Below are 20,426 nucleotides of genomic sequence, written 5' to 3' on the forward strand. Positions count from 1 at the left end.
TTAATGTTAGGTACACAAGGGAGCATGGTTTACCTGCAGTGGTTTGAGGTCAGCTTGTCAACCCAGGATGTTGCTTTCCCCAAGAAAGGGGAGGATGAAGAAAAGAATAAGATCCAGTCGAACCTTTTCATTCACGCAGACTAAAACCGGGTAACAGTAACCCTCAACCTTCTGCTACTTGTCCAATAAGGAGCTTGAGGTATTACACCAGCTGTTGTGCAGCCACCACAGGACTGATAGAAAACGTATTGAGCCTGCTGTGGGTCACGTCTTGCAGGTAGTCGGATGTGAAAGTATTTTGTCATTTCCACACCCCAGTCTGAAGAACCTGCATCACTGAGAAGTTCCTCTCGAATGCCAGGGACGTAGCTACGCCCCTGACATCAAGAGCTCTAGGGCGATGTGAAGGAGGAGGGTCTGGATTCAGTGCATGATCTATGACCTTGAAAATCCATGCTGAGATTGTGTTCTTGGTGACCCTCCTCTTGGTCCTTCCTGTGCTGACGAAGAGAGCAGGCACACGAGAATGGGCTGCGGCTGTTCTCTTAAGGTACAGCCTCAAACTCCTCACTGGGCAGAGTAAGAGATGATCAGAGTAATCTGTTACAGAACGAAGACTTAAAATCCGGAAGGAGTCGAATCGAGGATCTGCTACTCCCAAGTTCTGAGTCTTCACAATAAACTCAAGGACGAAGCTGAACGTTACCTCTCCTCATCCCTTTGAATGGGCGATGTCATATGAGAGACCATGAAGTTCAATGACTCGCTTGGCCAAAGGTCCCTAACCAGACATCAAGCCACGAAGTAGCCTGCATGGCGTGCTTAGTGACCTTCCCCTGGTTAAGTATCTCGGTTGCCGAGAAAGAGACCTGTCAATTGGAGAGTCTCTCTAGAGAGACTCCCTTGGTGAGCTCTTCCAATGAGTGATAGAGAGGTACACAAGGGAGCATGGTTTACCTGCAGTGGTTTGAGGTCAGCTTGTGCAGAGAACCCAGGATGCTGCTTTCCCCAAGAAAGGGGAGGATGAAGAAAAGAATAAGAGCCAGTCGAACCTTTTCATTCACGCAGACTAAAACCGGGTAACAGTGCCCTCAACCTTCTGCTACTTGTCCAATAAGGAGCTTGAGGTATTACACCAGCTGTTGTGCAGCCACCACAGGACTGATAGAAAACGTATTGAGCCTGCTGTGGGTCACGTCTTGCAGGTAGTCGGATGTGAAAGTAGTTTGTCATTTCCACACCCCAGTCTGAAGAACCTGCATCACTGAGAAGTTCCTCTTGAATGCCAGGGACGTAGCTACGCCCCTGACATCAAGAGCTCTAGGGCGATGTGAAGGAGGAGGGTCTGTATTCAGTGCATGATCTATGACCTTGAAAATCCATGCTGAGATTGTGTTCTTGGTGACCCTCCTCTTGGTCCTTCCTGTGCTGACGAAGAGAGCAGGCACACGAGGATGGGCTGCAGCTGTTCTCTTAAGGTACAGCCTCAAACTCCTCACTGGGCAGAGTAAGAGATGATCAGAGTAATCTGTTACAGAACGAAGACTTAAAATCCGGAAGGAGTCAAATCGAGGATCTGCTACTCCCGAGTTCTGAGTCTTCACAATAAACTCAAGGACGAAGCTGAACGTTACCTCTCCTCATTCCCTTGAATGGGCAATGTCGTATCAGAGACCATGAAGTTCAACGACTCGCTTGGCCAAAGCCAAAGCTAGCAGAAACACCGTCTTCCAAGTTAGGTGGCGATCTGTTGCCTGGTGTAATGGTTTATAGAGAGGTCTCTTAAGAGACCTGAGAACTCGAACCACGTTCCATGGGGGAGGTCTCACTTCAGACTGAGGACCGGTAAGTTCATAACTCCGTATGAGTAAGAAAACTTCTAGCAATGAAGAAAGGTCCATTCGGTTCAGTCTACAGGCGAGGCTTAAAGCTTAGCGATAGCCTTTTACCGCCGAGACTGGCAGGCGCATTTCTTCCCATAAATACACGAGGAACTTCGCTATTGCTAGAATACTGGCATCGAGAGGAGAGATACCCCTTCCACAACACCAACCACAGAACACTTTCCACTTTGCCCGGTAGACCGCTGCTGATGACTTTCACAGATGTCCAGACATCCTGATTGCAACTTGTTGCGAAAATCCTCTCAGAGAGTTGATGCTGGATAGACTTCAGCGTGAAGTCGTAGCGAAGCTACGGCTTTGTGGAATATCTTGGCATGTGGCTGTTTGAGTAGATTGTGTCGTAGAGGGAGTTCTCTTGGAGACTCCGTCAGGAGTTGCAGAAGGTCCGGCAATCATTCCGCGTGATGCCATAGCGGAGCTATGAGGGTCACTGAGAGGTTGACCGATGTTCTGGCTTTGTTGAGTACACTCCTCATCAGACAAAACGGGGAAAAGGCGTAAACGTCGAGGTTGTCCCACCATTGTTGGAATGCATCTTGCAAGAGAGCCTTGGGTTCTCGGACTGGGGAACAGTATAACAGGAGCCTGAAGTTCAGGGCCGTTGCGAAGAGGTCTTCTATCGGAGAACCCCACAAAGTCAGGACTTTGTTGGCTACTAGATAATCCAAAGACCACTCGGTACTCACTATCTGAGATGCTCTGCTCAAGTTGTTGGCGAGCACATTCCTCGTGCCCGGAATGAAGCGTGCCGATAGTGGTATAGAGTAAATCTCGGTATCTCTACTGCTAGATGGGATAGGGGCTGTGAAAAAGTACCTCCTTGCTTGTCGATGTAAGCCACTACTATGGTGTTGTCGCTCATCACCTCCACTGAGTGGCCCGCCAGGAACTGTTGAAGGGCCCGAAAGACGGCCTTCATCTCTGGTAGATTTATGTGGAGGTACTCTTCTGAATCTGACCAGAGGCTTGAGGTTGTGTGGTGCAGCACATGAGCCCCCAACTCTTTTTTTTTTTTTTTTTTTTTTTTTTTTGAAGCGTCTGAGAACAGAATCAAATCCGGGGGGAGGACGTGAAGGACCACTCCCTTTCGTAGATTCTCATCTGCCACCCACCACTCGAGGTCCGTCTGTTCTGCTGATCCCAGGGGGATCCGAATGTCCGGGGAATCGAGAGCCTGATTCTCTGGGACTTCCCCACTGAGAGATCTCATCCTGATGCGACCATTGGGAAGTAGACAGGCCAGTGATAAAAGGTGACCGAGGAGACGCAACCACGCCTGGGCTGGAAGTTCTTCTCATCTGAGAAAGGGTCTTGCGACCTTTCTCAGCCTTACTATTCTGTCATCTGATGTCTATTCTAATGCCTAGGTGTACCAGTCTCTGCATAGGAAGCAGGGAGGACTTCTCGAGGTTTACCATGATCGCCAGATCTCGGCAAAGTATCAGAAGTTTGTCTCGATGTTGAAGAAGGGTTGACACCGAGTCTGCTAGGATCAGCCAGTCATCCAGATAATGAAGGAGACGGATGCCAATCCTGTGTGGTCAAGATGACACTCTGGTGAAAACTTGAGGTGCTGTGAAAAGACTGAAGCCCAGGACCTTGAACTGGTATTTCCTGTTGTCTAGGCTGAATCTTAAGGTACAGTATTTCCTGTTGTCTAGGCTGACTCTTAAGTACTTCCCTGAGACGGATAGACTGGGATCTGGAAGTACGCATCCTTTAGGTACAGTGTGCACATGAAGTCCTGTGGTCTTACCCCTAGTCTGACAGTGTCTGCCGTCCCCATGTTGAACGGAGTTTGTTTGACAAACTTGTTCAGAGCTCAGAGGTCGATGACTGGTCTCCAGCTTCCAGATGCCTTTTTCACAAGAAAGAGTCGACTGAAGAAGCCTGGGGACGTGTCAAGGACCTTCTAGAGAGGGTCCTCCTTTAACAGGGTCTGGACTTCTGCCCAAAGGGCCAGCCCCTTTGCTGATCCCATGGCAAAGGAGTCTATAGACACTGGATTCCTGGTCAGGGGAGGGAGAGATGTTATGAACGGGACGCGATAACTTGGACGAATCACAGACATTGTCAGGGTTCGGCCCCGAGTTGCTTCCACCTGTCCAAGCAACTTTGTAGGCATCCCCCTACTGGTGGACAAGCAGAGGGAGTGCCTATCCAAGCGTTTGTGGCTTCGGCTGCTCCCTCTAGGATATTTTCCTCCCCTGGAGGACTTGGTGCCTTTCCTGTCCTTGGCAGGAAATAGCTTCTTAGACACCATGGTCTTCGCTGCTGTCTTGTTCGTCGTGGTCTTGGCTGGACAGAACTGCTGAGGAGCTGGTGGTTTATAGTGCTTGGAAGTCAAAGCCCTATGGAGGAGGGAGTCCTGATGGGACTTCCTCCATCTCTCAGCAGCATGTTCCACATCCTTAGGCTTGAATAGATGGACTCCCTCTAGAGAGGAATATCTGAGCCTAGCAATTGTGGCACTTGGGACTTCTTGATGGAACCTCTCAGACACCGCGTCCCGACGTTTCAGGATGGTATTCACCCACAAGTTCGAAACCTGTTGGGCGTGAAAATCGATCGTGCGAGTGTCTGAGAGCAGGAGAGTCTCTGTTGCTTTCCTGGCACGTTCCTTGGAGAAATCCTCAGTCCGTACCAGGGTTCCCAAGGTCCCTAAGCAGACATCAAGCCACGAAGTAGCCTGCATGGCATACTTAGTGACCTTCCCCTGGTTAAGTATCTCGGTTGCCGAGAAAGAGACCTGTTAATTGGAGAGTCTCTCTAGAGAGACTCCCTTGGTGAGGTCTTCCGATGAGTGATAGAGAGGAAGAGCTGGACGAGGCTCCTCCAGAATCTCAAAATACCTCCTCTGTTGGACACGATGAGGTAAGAGAAGCTTATTGGTAGAGCCGGAACAATGGGAAGAGGCATGTTCGGAGAGCTGCAGGGCAATCTTAGCCCTGGCTCCCTTCAGCCCTTGAGACCAGGGCAAGGCTGCATTGGTCTTTGCGGGTTTCTGGGTGCCACAGACACAGTCTAAGACCGTGACCTTGCCCTCCCGTGAGGATATCTCTGGGTCGGTAACCCCACTGAGAACACTTATGAGAGCCATAACCTGCCAGAATGCATGTTCTGACTCTTTTTGCTCTCCTTCCGACGTTGGACTTGCAGCGAAGCCTCCTTCTTCCATCCCCGAGAGCTCTTCTCGGGGTGGGTCGTGGAAATCCCTCGAGTGACTGGCTGTCTCTGTACACTTCGAAGTCGTAGAAAAGGACTTTGGAAGAGTCTTGGAGTCCTTGGACTCCTTCCAAGGAAGGAGGCGGGACTCCAGCATTGAAGGCCGAGATGTCGTGTCCCTCCCGATTTCCATTGGTGGTGGGAAACTCTCCGTGTGAGGGGTGGCTTCCTCCAAAGGTAGAAGGGAAAAGGTCCTTTCCTCACGTGACTCCCTCGGCAGAGGTGAGGTAGGAGAATATCCCGAGGAAAATGCTGGAGGAGCTGGCCTTGATGGTTTAACCGGAGTCAGCTTCACCCTAAAGGAAGTGACTGCGTCTTGGACTCCTCTTTTCCTCTTCAGGGGAGAAAAAGAAGTCATGGTTCCTTGCAGAGGGTCTGCTGGAGCTGTAAGGTGCTCCAAAGACAGAGCAGGATTAAAGGCCTGTACCACTGCCCTGACCATAGGACTGAACCATGGCTGTTGACAGACTGACGCACTGTCAGACAGATCCCCTGAAAGGAAAGGGACCAAAGGTTCCCTACGAGGAGTCTCTGCTGTAGGTGGGTCCGCCTTAGAGGAAGGCAGTTTTGGAATCCTGAACCCTTCTGTAGAGGACCATTCCCCTTTCCCGGAGGATGTGCTGAAAGGCGTTTGCGGGGTGGAGAATGAGGCGATGGTGACCTGAAAATGTGATGTTCCTGTTGCTGGCGCATTGGCAAGCGCTGGTGCATTGACGAGAGCTGGTGCATTGGCGAGCGCTAAAGCACGGGTGAGCGTTATAGCGTGTGGGAGAGTGCTGACGCACAAGAGAAAGCTGGCGTGCTGGAGAAAGCTGGCGTGCAGGAGAAAGCTGGCGTGCTGGAGAAAGCTGGCGTGCAGGAGAAAGCTGGCGTGCTGGAGAGCGCTGGCGCACAGACCGTTAACGCACAGGAGATCGTTAGCGCGCAGGAGATTGTTAGCGCACAGGAGAGCACTGGCGCGCAGCAGATCGCTGGCGCGCAGGAGATCGCTGGCACGCAGGAGATCGCTGGCGCACAGGACATCACTGGTGCGCAGGAGATCACTGGCACGCAAGAGATCGCTGACCACATGAGAGCACTGTAGCTGTCGTATAAGAGAGCGTTGGTGAGCAGGAGACCGAAAATGCGTGGGCACGCACTGAGGTTTCAGTGAGCTCTGTTGCGTCGGCGATCGTAGGTTAGCTGGCGAGCGCTGGCGAGCTGGCAAACGTTGCTCTCTGCGGCGAGGTTCCGCTGAACAGCGCTAAGGACGAGCAGGTGAAGGTGCGCGCCGGTGTTGTAGAGTGCTGACAAGCTGGAGAGCGTGAGCGCTCTGTAAAGCGTGATGGACCAGGCTGGCATTGACGATATGTTGGTGAGCGCTGGTGTACTGAAGGGCGCTGGCAACCTGGAGAGCGTTGGCGCGCAGCTGCACGCTTAGGTAGGGCCTCAGGAGGCTGTACTGAAGACAGGAACGGTGATGGTAGGTCGGCAGGTAGAAAGCACAGGAACAAGGTTGTGCCCTTTGGAAGGGCGAACATCCACCGTTGCAGATCGCGAACGATCTACAGAAGAGTCCACGACCGAAGTCCGAGGACCAGCAGTGGCGTCGTCAGGAGAAGGATCAGGAACGGGCGAAGGTCGAGGGCCAGGAGACAACTGAAGCGGAGACTCCTTTGCGGAGGACGGCTGCGATGACGAGGCTGAAGTGCCGAAGAGGCGCCTTTTCACCAATGGTGAAGGACGACCTCTAAGGTGAAGAGGTGCGGCAGCTTCGCTAGGGGAAGCAACACCATCTCTTGAGGACCGGGGTTGGACGCAATTAAAAGGGTCTACGCTACTACTCGACGGTCTCTCAGAAGAAACTGAACAAATATGACATATTTTTCCTAACTATACAAACCTTAGCTATTTACATGGGGTAATTACTTCGGCGTAGCTGAACGACGAGCCATAAAAGTTTTAACGAGGGTTTCCTACCCCACCGCTAGTTAGCGGGGGGTAGGGAGGGGTAGCTAGCTACCCCACCCCCCCCTCACACACACCGGTGAAAGGCTCACTTTACTTAGAGGTAGGACTTATCTTGAGGGACAGGGCTGGCGGTCACATAACTGTAAATAGTTAAGGTTTCTATAGTTAGGAAAAATACAAATTATCTACGAATTTGTCATTTGTTCCGTAACTGAAATACAAACCACGCTATTTACATGGGGTGACTTAACCCTTAGGAAGGGTGGTAAGTACCCTGCCATACTGGCTTTGGCTTGCTCGGGGGCCCCGAACCCGAGTTTGAATGAACTCACGGGTTGAGGGGGCCCCTGCTCCTCGCAGGCAGTTGTGAGACTGCTGCGGCCTACGTAAGCTGTGTGTGAAGGTGAGCAGTGACTCGTCCTAGGAAGTTGACCTGGAGTTCTTCAGATGGAAATCTAGGCTAGGACTCTCCCAATACCACCTCGTCAGGGTATGGGGACATGACAGTATTACAACTTAATACTAGGAACACAAGGGAGCATGGTTTACCTGCAGAGGTTCGAGGTCGGCTGTGCAAAGGACCCAGGATGCTGTTTTTCTCCAAGGGAGGAGAGGATGAAGAAAAGAAAAGGGCCAGACAGATCTTTTCATTCACACAGACTAAAACCGGGTAACAATGCCCTCAACCTTCTGCTACTTGTCCAATAAGGAGCCTGAGGTTAGACCAGCTGTTGTGCAGCCACCACAGGGCCGATAGAGAACGTATCGAGCCTCCTGTGTGTCACGTCTTGCAGGTAGTGGGCCGTGAAGGTGGTCTGACGCTTCCACACCCCAGCTTGCAGGACCTGCGTCACCGAAAAGTTCTTCTTGAAGGCCAGGGACGTAGCCACGCCCCTGACGTCATGTGCTCTAGGGCGACGTGACGGAGGAGGGTCAGGATTCAAGGCCAGATGAATTACCTTGCGAATCCAGGCGGAGATGGTATTCCTGGTGACCCTCCTCTTCGTCTCCCCGGTGCTCACGAACAAAGCTCGCACCTGGGGGCGGACTGCAGCTGTTCTTTTAAGGTACAACCTCAGACTCCTGACTGAGCACAGTAGGAGATGGTCTGGGTCATCTGTTACATAACGGAGACTCGAAACCTGGAAGGAGTCGAACCTTGGGTCCGGCACTCCCGGGTTCTGAGTCTTGGCAACAAACTCGGGGACGAAGCTGAACGTTACCTCCCCCCATCCCCTTGAATGGGCAACGTCGTAGGAGAGACCATGAAGTTAGCTGACTCGCTTGGCCGAGGCCAAAGCTAGCAGAAACATCATCTTCCAGGTAAGGTGGCGATCAGAAGCCTGGCCTAATGGTTTGTAGGGAGGTATCTTAAGAGACCTGAGAACTCAAACCACGTTCCAAGGAGGAGGTCTCACTTCCGACTGAGGGCAGGTAAGTTCGTAACTCCATATGAGGAGAGACAGTTCCAGCGAGGAGGAAATGTCCATTCCTTTGAGCCTGAAGGCAAGACTTAAGGCTGAGCGATAGCCTTTCAGTGCTGAGACTGAAAGGCGCATTTCTTACCACAGATAAACGAGGAACTCCGCTATTGCTGGTAAAGGGGCATCGAGGGGAGAGATACCCCTTCCACGGCACCAACCACAGAACACTCGCCACTTCGCCTGGTAGACTCCTGCGGATGACTTGCGCAGGTGGCCAGACATCCTGTTTGCAACTTGCTGTGAAAATCCTCTCTCTGTGAGGAGATGCTGGATGGTCTCCAGGCGTGAAGTCGAAGCGAAGCTACGGCTTTGTGGTAGATGTTGGAGTGTGGTTGTTTGAGTAGCTCGCGACGTGGAGGGAGCTCCCTTGGGATCTGCGTGAGGAGCTGCAGAAGGTCCGGGAACCACTCTGCATGATGCCATAGCGGAGCTATCAAGGTCATCGAGAGATTGACCAATGTTCTGGTCTTGTTGAGTACCTTCCTCATCAGACAGAACGGAGGAAAGGCGTACACATCGACGTTGTCCCACCGTTGTTGGAAGGCATCCTGCCAGAGAGCCTTGGTATCCGGGACTGGGGAGCAGTACAGCGGGAGCTTGGTGTTCAGCGCCGTAGCGAACAGATCCACTGTCGGGGAACCCCACAAAGTCAGGACTTTGTTGGCTATCTGAGGATCCAAAGATCACTCGGTACTCACTATCTGTGTCGCTCTGCTCAGACTGTCGGCGAGCACATTCCTTTAGCCTGGAATGAAGCGAGCCGCTAGTGAGATCGAGTGGACTTCGGACCGTCTCAGGATCTCTACTGCAAGATGGAATAGCTGTTCCGAAAAGGTACCTCCCTGCTTGTTGATATAAGCCACGACTGTGGTGTTGTCGCTCAACACCACCACAGAGTGGCCCGCCAGGACTTGGTGGAACTTCTGAAGTGCCAGGAACACGGCCTTCATTTCTAGCAGGTTTATGTGAAGGTACTTTTCTGATTCTGACCACAGGCCTGAGGTCCTGTGGCTCAGAACGTTGGCCCCCCTCCTTTGTTTGATGCGTCCGAAAACAGCATCAAATCCGGAGAAGGGACAAGAAGATCCACTCCTTTTCGTAGATTCTCGTCTGCCACCAACCAACTGAGGTCCGCCCGTTCCGCAGGTCCCATCGGGATCAAGGTGTCCGGGGAGTCGTGTCCTTGACTCCACCGAGACTTGAGTCGCCATTGCAGGGATCTCATTCTTAGGCGACTGTTGGGAACGAGACGGTTCAGGGAGGAGAGGTGGCCGAGGAGATGCAGCCACGATTGGGCTGGGAGTTCTTCTCGATTGAGGAAAGGTCTCGCAACTTTCCTCAGCCTTGCTATCCTTTCGTCTGATGGGAAGGCTTTGTGGAGATTGGTGTCTATGACCATGCCTAGATATACCAGTTTCTGAGGGGGCTGCAGGGAGGACTTCTCGAGATTTACCACGATCCCCAGATCCTGGCAAACTTCAAGGAGTCTGTCTCGTTGCGAAGAAGGGTTGCCTCCGAGTCTGCCAGGATCAGCCAATCGTCCAGATAACGAAGGAGACAGATGCGGATCCTGTGGGCCCACGAAGAGATGATGGTGAATACTCTGGTGAACACCTGAGGAGCTGTGGAGAGACCAAAACACAGCACCTTGAACTGGTAGATCTTGTTGTCTAGGCAAAATCACAGGTACTTCCTTGAAGACGGATGGATTAGGATCTGGAAGTACGCGTCCTTCAGGTCCAGTGTGCTCATGAAGTCTCGAGGTCTCACTGCAAGTCTGACTGTGTCTGCCGTCTCCATGCTGAACGGAGTCTGCTTGACAAACCCGTTCAGGGTCGAGAGGTCGATGACTGGTCTCCAGCCTCCAGATGCCTTTCTCACAAGAAAGAGTCGACTGTAGAAGCCTGGGGACCCGTCTACAACCTCCTAGAGAGCGTCCTTCTCCAACATGGTCTGGACTTCGGCCCAGAGGGCCTGCCCCTTTGCCGATCCCATGGCAAAAGAGCTCAACGACACTGGATTCGCTGTCAGGGGAGGTAGAGAGTCTGTGAACAGGACGCGATAACCTAGAGAGATCACGGAGATCATCCAGGCATCCGCCCCGAGTTGCTGCCACCTTGTCACGCAACTCTGTAGGCATCCCCCCACTGGTGGACATGTAGGGGGATTGCCAACCCTAGCGCTTCCGGCCTCGGCTGGTGCCTCTAGGGTTTTTGCCTCCCCTGGAGGACTTCTTGCCCCTTCTGCTCTTGGCAGGAAAGCGCTTAGACACCTTCGGCTTCGCTGCGGTGGTCGTCTTCTTTGTGTCCTTAGCCGGACGGAGCTGCTGGACTGCTGGAAGTTTGTAGGGCCTTGATGTCAGGGCCCTGTGGATGAGAGAATCCTGGTTGGATTTCCTCCACCTCTCAGCAGTGAGCTTCACGTCCTTAGGCTCAAACAGGCTCTTACCGAGCACGGAAGAGTGTATGAGCCTGCTAGCCTCTGCACTGGGTATCTTATGATGGAACCTCTCGGCCACAGCGTCCCGACGCTTCAGGATCGTGTTGGCCCACAAGCTCGAGACTTGGTGGGCCAGAAACTCAATGGTCCGTGTGCCCGAGAGAAGAAAGGTTTCCAGCGCTTTCCTGGTGCTTTCTTTGGAGAGGTCCTCGGACCGCACCAGGATGCCCAGAGACCCTAGCCAGATGTCGAGCCACGAAGTAGCCTGCATGGCGCACTTGGTGACCTTCTCCTGGCTCAGGATCTCAGTGACTGAGAAGGACACATGCCAGTTGGAGAGTCTCTCAAGAGGGACTCCCCCTGTGAGTTCTTCCACGGATTGGTGTAAGGGAACTCAGACAAGACTCCTCGAGGATCTCGAAGTACAGTACCTCCTCTGATGGACTCGAGGAGGAGGGAGGAGCTTATTACCGGCACTCAATCTGCTGGAGGAGGCAAGCTCAGAGAGCTGGCCCTCGACCTTGTCTCTGGCACTCTTCATCCCTTGAGATCAGGGCAAAGCTGCACTGGCCCTAGAGGATTTCTGGGTGCCGTAGACGCAGTCCAGGACCGTGTCCTTCCCTTCACGAGGTGGGACCTCAGGGTCTGGGATCCCATTAAGGTTCCTCATGAGGGTCAGGACTTGCCAGAACACGTGTTCTGACTCCTGGTGCTCTCCTCCCAAAGGACTTGCAGCGAAGTCTCCCGTCCCCAGTGGCTCTTCCTGGGGGGACACGTGGACGTCCTCGGTGGCGCTAGACGGTTCCTGCCTGATCCTCGCTGACGGTTTGGGAATCGTCTTAGAGTCCTTAGGTTCCCTCCTGGGCGGGATACAGGACTCGAGTAGCGAAGGGGGCAGGCTCTTCTCCACCTCTGGACGAGAAGACCTCTCGGGGAGAGGCGGAACATTCCCCATTGGTGCGATGGGGGAGTGTTCCGGCTCATCCGACTCTCCCGAGGAGGGGTAATCCTTCTCCGCAGGGGAGGGCGAGATGGTCTGAGGGGGAGAAGGAGCCTTGCGCAAGGATCTGCGCGGAGACAGAATAGGCCTCGGAGGAGGATCCACGGGAGAGACTCCTCTCTTCCTCTTCAGGGGGGAGGAAGCTGCCGCTGGTTTGTGTCCCGAATCAGAGAGGGCAGGCTTAATAGCCTGCACAAGGGCTCTGACTAGGGTGCCGAACCACGGCTGCTGTCTGACAGTCGCGCTGTCAGACACCCCCTCTGGAGGGAAGGGGATCGAGGGATCCCTAGGAGGAGTCGACAAACGAGGGTTCGCCTGCAGGGCTGAAAAAGAAGAGTCCCTAGACCTGTCCAGGAAGCGCCCCTCCTCCGGCGAGCGCGCTGGTCTGCGCTTGCGGGAAGGGGAACGCGACGACGAGGAGTCCACCTGGCGGCGCTCGCAAGCCGGGCCCTGGTAAGGGTCGCGCGTGAATGGTTGGCGCAATACTGGAAACCCGCGCGGGCGGGGGCGGGCGCGTAGGCGGGGATTCAGGAGCGATGGCGCGATGGCGAAAGCGTGGGCACGCAGAATCTGGAGCGGGAACGTGGTCGCTAGAGCGCGTAGGTGATGGCGAGGGCGTATGGCGAGCAAGAGCTGGAGCAGGAGGCGGCCGAACGCGCGGGCGCGCAGCGACCTGGTGCGGCCCCGAAGGGCGCGAGATAACAGGGGCGCCTGAGAACGTGTCCGGAAGAACCGGCCGAGGGCGCGTTCGCGCTGGAGCAGGGTCGCGAGCGACCTGGATGGAGCGTTGGCACGGCGGTTGGTGCTGGTCGGGTAAGCCCGGCATACTCGCCTGTGGGCGCGTTGGTCGCGCCGGCGATCATGGGCGCGCATGGCGCGTATCAGGATGCGGTGTACGCAGGGGAGGGCGAGATGGTCTGAGGGGGAGAAGGAGCCTTGCGCAAGGATCTGCACGGAGACAGAATAGGCCTCGGAGGAGGATCCACGGGAGAGACTCCTCTCTTCCTCTTCAGGGGGGAGGAAGCTGCCGCTGGTTCGTGTCCCGAATCAGAGAGGGCAGGCTTAATAGCCTGCACAAGGGCTCTGACTAGGGTGCCGAACCACGGCTGCTGTCTGACAGTCGCGCTGTCAGACACCCCCTCTGGAGGGAAGGGGATTGAGGGATCCCTAGGAGGAGTCGACAAACGAGGGTTCGCCTGCAGGGCTGAAAAAGAAGAGTCCCTAGACCTGTCCAGGAAGCGCCCCTCCTCCGGCGAGCGCGCTGGTCTGCGCTTGCGGGGAGGGGAACGCGACGACGAGGAGTCCGCCTGGCGGCGCTCGCAAGCCGGGCCCTGGTAAGGGTCGCGAGTGAATGGTTGGCGCAATACTGGAAACCCGCGCGGGCGGGGGCGGGCGCGTAGGCGGGGATTCAGGAGCGATGGCGCGATGGCGAAAGCGTGGGCACGCAGAATCTGGAGCGGGAACGTGGTCGCTAGAGCGCGTAGGTGATGGCGAGGGCGTATGGCGAGCAAGAGCTGGAGCAGGAGGCGGCCGAACGCGCGGGCGCGCAGCGACCTGGTGCGGCCCCGAAGGGCGCGAGATAACAGGGGCGCCTGAGAACGTGTCCGGAAGAACCGGCCGAGGGCGCGTTCGCGCTGGAGCAGGGTCGCGAGCGACCTGGATGGAGCGTTGGCACGGCGGTTGGTGCTGGTCGGGTAAGCCCGGCATACTCGCCTGTGGGCGCGTTGGTCGCGCCGGCGATCATGGGCGCGCATGGCGCGTATCAGGATGCGGTGTACGCTGAGGGGCAACCTTAGTCGCCTTGAATACAGGAACGGGGCGTGTAGCGGGAACAGGGCGCGTTACTGGAGCATCGTGCACGGTAGCATCAGATGCAAGCTCACGCGGTTTAGAGGGAGAGCCCAGAGGTGGCCGTGAGACCCCGTGCGCTAACTTGGGAGCCTCCTGGGCGACGCGCTGGGACGTAGCAACGCGAGGGTGCGTTGGTCAGTAAGTGGGCGCTGGAGCTGGAACCGCGCGTGGGCACGTCTCCCCAGATGAGCGCGACGAGTCCGTACGAACCTGTGGGCGCCTGTGCGCCAGCTTAGGTGCCTCTTGGACCGCGCACGATGAAGCAGGAACTGGAGGGCGCGTGAGCGCAGGTGGCCGCTGGGGCACCGGTGGACGCGTATGCGCAGGTGAGCGCAGGAGCGCCTTGTCAGGAACTGGGCGCGTATGCGCAGGTGGGCGCGTATGCGCAGGTGAGCGCTGGCGTGCTATCTCAAGAACTGCTGTTGGGCGCGGTGGCGCAGGTGGCCTCTGGGGCACCGGTGGGTGCGTATGCGCAGGTGAGCACTGAAGCGCCGTATCAGGAACTGGGCGCGTATGCGCAGGTGAGCGCTGACGCGCTACCTCAGGAACTGCTGGAGGGCGCCGAGGCACCGAAGGGCGTGGGCACGCAGGGGGACCCTGGCGCGTAACAGGAACGGAGGCGCGAACGCCTGAGGGTAAGCGCCAAGGCGCTAAGTCAGGAACAGCAGGAACATCAACATGCGAGCGCTTAGGCGTTTCCTGGCGCTTGAGGGCAAGAGGGCCCGGAGACTGCGCAATGGCAGTATCAGGAGGCGCGTCAAGCGCATCAGGAGCTCTGGACGTGGATGGTCTGGGCGACAGGTCACTATGTCCCGAAGGACGGCCATCCTCCGAAGGGGATCGCGAACGATCCCTGGAGAGGTCTAGGTTGGTAGCTGGCAGGACAGGAGAACGGCGAGTCGTCTCCTCCGCAGAGGAATGTGGTGACGACGAGCCGAAGAGGCGCCTCTTAACACCCTTGTAAGGGGAAGGAAGGCCTCTACGGCGAAAGGGGAGGACGAGCCTTCCGCCTTATACGCCCACAAGGGGCCGTGGGATCAGCAAGCTGACCATCAATGGGCCTCCGAAGAGGAGTCTCTGTTAGTGAACTCCCCGAGAGGGAGAAACACCGGCAGGAGAGACAGTGGGACTTAGCTCCTCCCTCGAAGGATGTTCAGAGGGTGAGTCTAAGCCTTCAGCTACCACAGCCACAGGAACGGGAGTCTGGCTAAACCCACGGGATGTTTCCGTCACCACAACGTCAACCACAGACAGAGGATCTACCTCCGCTGAAGTTGGCGATTGTTTGACGGCCGCACCCATTTTGATCATGTCAAACAGAGCTTCCTTGGAGGGCGAACCCTGTAGCCCCAAGGAAGCCCAAAGCTGCAAAAGATCATTATTAGACACATATCCCTCCTCCGGGGGAGGAGGGGCAGCTGCCTCGCTATGGTAGGCAACTACCTCTCCCTCACCCCGGGATCGGTTAACAGCACTGCGGTCTACGCTACCACTCGCCGGCCTCTCGGGAGAGGCCGCTTGAGTGGGAGCTTCGAAGGAGGAAAGGGCTACGGAAGCAAAAGTCTTGGGATTTTCTCTCTTCCGAGAAACCTCCGAAGGAGAAAGATCCCTTTTAGCCTTCTTCTTGCGTCGCCGGGCAAACCTCTCCCACTGGGAGGTAGACCACTCCCTACACTCAATACATACATTAGACCTATCACACCGTTGGCCCCTACACTGAGGGCATAAGGAGTGAGGATCCGTGTCCAAGGCCGACATAAAGGTACCACAAGGGCGGCCAGAAAGTCCAGGGCACGTACCCATGATGAGTAATAGAGGCCAACTTCAAACACACACTGAAAAGAAAAATCAAACAAAATTATGGCAGTCAAAAACGATAGAGCGCAGACAGGTCTGTCGCCTCTCCGAGCGAAAAGTAAAGAGAGCCTTTCACCGGTGTGGGTGAGGGGGGGGTGTAGCTAGCTACCCTTCCCTGCCCCCCGCTAACTAGCGGTGGGGTAGGAAACCCTCGTTAAAACTTTTATGGCTCGTCATTCAGCTACGCCAAAGTAATTACCCCATGTAAATAGCGTGGTCTGTATTTCAGTTACGGAACAAAGGAGCTTCAGAGGAAGGTCAGGAGACGGAAGAAGAGGCCTTGGGTTTTCCCCCCTTCGAAGGAATCTTCGAAAGAGAAATATCCCGCTTAAACTTCTTCTTCCGTCGTCGCCCAAACCTCTCCCACTGGGAGGCAGACGACTACCGACACTCACTACACTGGTTGTTACTATCACACCGCTGACCTCTGCAGACGGGACAAAGGGTGTGGCGATCGGTCTCCACTGGCGATATATAGGATCCGCAGGGCCGGCCATCGAGTCCAGGGCAGGTGCACATGGTCGCAGCAGTCAACACACACTAACACAAAGGAAAAGCACAGAAGAATTAATGGTAGTCAAATAATAACGGCAAAGGATGAGGAATGGCAACGACCGCACACCATCCCACCCAAAAGCATAAGTGAGCTAAATCACTGGTGTGTGAGTGGGAGCGATAGCAAGCTACCCAAACCCCTACACCCGCTAACTAGTGGTATGGGTAGTTAACCCTCGCTAAATTTTAATGGCTCGTCATTTCAGCTATGCGAACGTAATACGCCTAAATAAATAGGGTAGGTTTGTATTCCAGTTACGGAACAAATAGAATTTAGATAATGTGTAATTTTCCACAGATATATTATGCATCCCAGAAAATAATGTATAAGGAAAAAAAGATTTGTCTTAGCTGTTTTCCCAGTATATTTTCCCAACCCTAAAACACCAGTTCCCACCGGGTGGTCCCCGCTATCGACGGATATATTAAGCCTTAATAATTAAGGAATAGCCTATGTCACTATTAATTTACACTACAAATAAACATCATTTTCAAATAATAATGGAGTTTTCCCATACATAAAAGTTTATTACAAAATGTAACCCTGACCGGAACTATAATAATACTAACTAGCAGAGAGCCTACGTCTGAAAAAAAAAAATCCCAGGAATGAAGCCAATAAGAAAAAACACAGGGTCAAGACAACCTTAGGGTAAGCTAAGGATATGGCGGTAGGAGGCAGGTGCACAAAGTGCATACCCCACCCCAGTAGGTAAGAATACACCTCCTAGGTTAGGTTAGGTGGGGAACCTTAGGTTAGGTGGTGCTCTTGTGTTTGTTTCCTATTTAAAATGACAAATTCGGAGATAATTTGTATTTTTCCTAACCATACAAACCTTAGCTATTTACATAGGGTTTACTTTTCAGCGTAGCTGAAATGACGAGCCATTAAGATTTTAACGAGGGTTAACTACCCCCCGCTAATTAGCCGGGGGTAGGGAAGGGGTAGCTTGCTACCCCTCCCCCCCACACAACTGTGAGTTGTCTCACTTCACTTAAGAGGTAGGACTTGACTTGGGGGACAGGGCTGGCGGGCAAATATGTGTAAATAGCTAAGGTTTGTATGGTTAGGAAAAATACAAATTGTCTCCGAATTTGTCATTTGTTCCGTAACCGAAATACAAACCACGCTATTTACATAGGGTGACTTACCCCTTAGGAAGGGCGGAAAGTCCCCAGCCTTACTGGCTTTGGCTTTACCCGGGGACTTGAAAACCGAGTGAGCAGCACTCGAGAAAGGGGGTCCCTGCACCTCGCACTCTCCGAAGCTTGCTACGGATGCGCGGCCTACATAAGTTGTGTATGGAGGAAGTTGTGACTCGTCCTAGGAAGTTGACCTGGAGTTCTTTAGATAGAAATCTAGGCTAGGACGTTCCCAATACCCCCTCGTCAGGGTATGGGGGACGCAAACAGTATCATAGTTAATACTAGGAGCACAAGGGAGCATGGTTTACCTGCAGAGGTTGAGGTCAGCTATGCAGAGACCAGGATGCTGCTTTCCCCAAGGGAGGGGAGAATGAAGAAAGAAATAAGGGCCAGACATACTCTTTCAATCACGCAGACTAAAACCGGGTAACAATGCCCCCAACCTTCTGCTACCTGTCCATTAAGGAGCCTGAGGTTAGACCAGCTGTTGTGCAGCCACCACAGGGCCAATAGAGAATGTGTCGAAGATCCTGTGGGTCACGTCCTACAGGTAGTGGGCTGTGAACGTTGTCTGACGCTTCCACACCCCAGCTTGTAAAACCTGCGTCACAGAGAAGTTTCTCTTGAATGCCAGGGACATAGCGATGCCCCTGACATCGTGCGCTCTAGGGCGGCGTGACAGAGGAGGGTCTGGATCCAAGGTATGTTGGATAACCTTCCGGATCCAGGCTGAGATGGTGTTCCTGGTGACCCTCCTCTTCGTCCTTCCTGTGCTTACGAATAACGCTTGCACCTGAGGATGGACTGCAGCTGTTCTCTTCAAGTAATGCCTCAGACACCTTACTGGGCAAAGTAACAGATGGTCTGGATCACTTGTTAGAGCATCCTTCTTGAGCATGGTCTCGACTTCTGCCCGAAGGGCTAACCCCTTTGCCGATTCCATGGCATAGGAGTTCAGCAGCACTGGATTCGCTGTTAGGGGAGGTGCAGATGTCGTGAATGGGACGCGATAACCTTGGCCGACCACAGAGACCGTCCAAGAATCGGCCCCAAGTTGCTGCCACCTGTGCACGCAACTCTTCAGGCATCCCCCCACAGGTGGACACGCGGGGGGATCGCCAATCCTAGCGCTTGCGGCCTCGGCCGCTGCCTCTATTATTCTTACCTCCCCTAGAGGACTTGCCGCGCCTTCTGTTCTTGGTTTGAAAGGGCTGCGGCTTAGACACCTCTGTCTTAGCTGCCGGAGCCTGCTTCGATGTCTTGCGAGGCTGCCGTTGCTGTTGAGGTGCCGAAGGCTTGTAGGGCCGAGATGTCCGGGCCCTCTGGAGGAGAGAATCTTGAGTCGATCTCCTCAAGCTCTCGGCTGATCGTTCCAAATCCTTGGGCTCAAGCAGATCCCTCCCAGTAATGGAGGAGTGCCTGAGCCTGCAGACGTCCACGGCGGGGACCTTCGGATGGAACCTCTTGGTCACTGCGTCGCGACGCTTGAGGATCGAGTTAGCCCACAGGTTAGCTACCTGATGAGCGAGGAACTCGATCGAACGCATGCCCGAGAGGAGGAAGGTCTCCAAAGCCTTCCTATTGCTCTCCTTGGACAGATCCTCAGAGTGCAATAGGATGCCCAGAGATCCCAGCCAAATGTCCAGCCACGAAGTTGCCTGCATGGCACTCTTCGCGACCTTCTCAAGGTTCAGGATCTCCAACGCCGAGAACGTCACTTGCCGGGCGGAGAGCTTCTCGAGAGGAGTTCCCCTGGTCAGCTCTTCCACGGAATGGTGGAGCGGAAGGGCCATACTGGACTCCCCCATGATCTCAAAGTACCTCCTCTGATGTACTCGAGGAGGTGGGAGGAGTTTGAACCCGGCAGAAGAACGACCGGAGGAGGAGAGCTCGGAGAGCTGGGCTTCGACTCTATCCCTGGCCCCTTTCACCCCTTTGGACTAAGGCAAAGCTGCGCTGGACTTAGGGGGCTTCTGGGTGCCAAAGACTTCGTCTAGCACCGTGTCCTTGCCCTGACGAGGGGCAGTCTCCGGGTCCTTAAACTTGTTGAGCTGCCTCATCAAGCTTAAGACCTGCCAGAAAGAGTGCTACGACTCGAACTGGTCTCTTCCTTGCGGACTGGCAGCTAAGTCTCCGGTCCCCAAAGGCTCATCTTGGGGAGAAACGTGGACGTCCTCCTGGGGTTTAGTTGGCTCTGGACGTATCCTAGACGACGATTTAGAAACCGTCTTGGAGTCCTTGGACTCCCTCCTAGGAGGAAAACAGGACTCCAGTAAAGAGGTCCGGGAGGGAGCATCCTCGCGAGCAATTTCTCTCCGAAGAGGAGGGGTTCCTCCCATTGGTGCCATGGGAGATAACCCTGCCTCGCTGGACTCTCCTGAGGAAGGAGATAACACGTCCACAGGAGAAGGAGAAACAGCACGCGTAGGAGAAGGCGTAGGAGTCCTCCTAACCGACCTCTTGGGAGCCAACTTCACCCGAGGAGAAGTCACCACGAAGTCCACTCCTCTCCTTCTCTTCAGCGGGGGAGAGCCTGCCGTTGGTTTAAGTCCCATATCAACGAGGGCAGGCTTCACAGCCTGGACCAACGCGTTCATAATGTGACGGAACCAAGGCTGGCGAGTAACTGACCCAGTGTCAGTTATTCCCGCTGGAGTATTCCCGCTGGAGGGAAGGGGATCTCCTGATCCTTCGGAGTGGACACCACGGGGCCTGCCTGAAAAGAAGAAGAGGAAAGAGTGTTGCATGGACCTCTCCGTAGATCCTTCCTGGTCCTGGTCCTGGTGAGCAAACCTACGCTTGCGCGGAGGCAATCCAGAGACAGCTCTGGAAGTCCGTGTCCCTGTCGGTTGGTCGCGCTGATGTTCCCTGCGGGAATGGGAATCGCGACGGTCTTCACGCGAAAACACATTTAAGGAATCGCGCACGGGCGATTTCCGAAGCGCGGGCACATCGCCGCGTGTGGAAGAATGCGCGTGTGCGCGTACGCTCGCGGGCGAGGGGGCGCCAGGGCGC

At 54.6% G+C, this 20,426-nt stretch overlaps 4 protein-coding genes across 4 annotated transcripts; all 4 read right to left on the reverse strand.

Annotated features, from left to right (window-relative positions):
- Positions 1-6,557: 6,557 nt before the first annotated feature.
- Positions 6,558-11,957, reverse strand: LOC137643302 (uncharacterized). The gene is made up of 2 exons (XM_068376140.1): positions 11,732-11,957; positions 6,558-6,973 (listed from the first exon to the last, which is right to left on the reverse strand). Exons 1-2 carry the CDS (start codon positions 11,955-11,957, stop codon positions 6,558-6,560), a joined length of 642 nt encoding a protein of 213 aa, XP_068232241.1.
- Positions 11,958-12,342: 385 nt separating this feature from the next.
- On the reverse strand, positions 12,343-12,828 carry LOC137643303 (uncharacterized). Its single transcript, XM_068376141.1, has one exon. It carries the CDS (start codon positions 12,826-12,828, stop codon positions 12,343-12,345), a length of 486 nt encoding a protein of 161 aa, XP_068232242.1.
- A 395-nt stretch (positions 12,829-13,223) lies between these two features.
- LOC137643304 (actin nucleation-promoting factor WASL-like) lies at positions 13,224-13,709 on the reverse strand. Its single transcript, XM_068376142.1, has one exon. It carries the CDS (start codon positions 13,707-13,709, stop codon positions 13,224-13,226), a length of 486 nt encoding a protein of 161 aa, XP_068232243.1.
- A 33-nt stretch (positions 13,710-13,742) lies between these two features.
- LOC137643305 (WAS/WASL-interacting protein family member 1-like) lies at positions 13,743-16,229 on the reverse strand. The gene is made up of 3 exons (XM_068376143.1): positions 16,106-16,229; positions 14,064-14,728; positions 13,743-13,958 (listed from the first exon to the last, which is right to left on the reverse strand). Exons 1-3 carry the CDS (start codon positions 16,227-16,229, stop codon positions 13,743-13,745), a joined length of 1,005 nt encoding a protein of 334 aa, XP_068232244.1.
- Between the last annotated feature and the right edge of the window lie 4,197 nt (positions 16,230-20,426).

This window comes from Palaemon carinicauda, chromosome 6 (genome assembly GCF_036898095.1).
Source record: "Palaemon carinicauda isolate YSFRI2023 chromosome 6, ASM3689809v2, whole genome shotgun sequence".
In the NCBI taxonomy this organism is placed as follows: Eukaryota; Metazoa; Arthropoda; class Malacostraca; order Decapoda; family Palaemonidae; genus Palaemon; species Palaemon carinicauda.

What these genes read in the sequence shown, in the direction of transcription:
- LOC137643302 (XM_068376140.1), bottom strand. Translation starts at nt 11,957, where the DNA reads ATGGGGAATGTTCCGCCTCTCCCCGAGAGGTCTTCTCGTCCAGAGGTG. An exon ending in GACGGGAGACTTCGCTGCAA is followed by an intron (nt 6,974 to 11,731) that starts GTCCTTTGGGAG and finishes ATATTTGTTCAG; the next exon opens with TTTCTTCTGAGAGACCGTCG.
- LOC137643303 (XM_068376141.1), bottom strand. Translation starts at nt 12,828, where the DNA reads ATGCCGGGCTTACCCGACCAGCACCAACCGCCGTGCCAACGCTCCATC.
- LOC137643304 (XM_068376142.1), bottom strand. Translation starts at nt 13,709, where the DNA reads ATGCCGGGCTTACCCGACCAGCACCAACCGCCGTGCCAACGCTCCATC.
- LOC137643305 (XM_068376143.1), bottom strand. Translation starts at nt 16,229, where the DNA reads ATGTGCACCTGCCCTGGACTCGATGGCCGGCCCTGCGGATCCTATATA. An exon ending in TGATAGTAACAACCAGTGTA is followed by an intron (nt 14,729 to 16,105) that starts GTGAGTGTCGGT and finishes CTGTCCTGCCAG; the next exon opens with CTACCAACCTAGACCTCTCC. An exon ending in TGGCGCACAGGCGCCCACAG is followed by an intron (nt 13,959 to 14,063) that starts GTTCGTACGGAC and finishes GCTACGTCCCAG; the next exon opens with CGCGTCGCCCAGGAGGCTCC.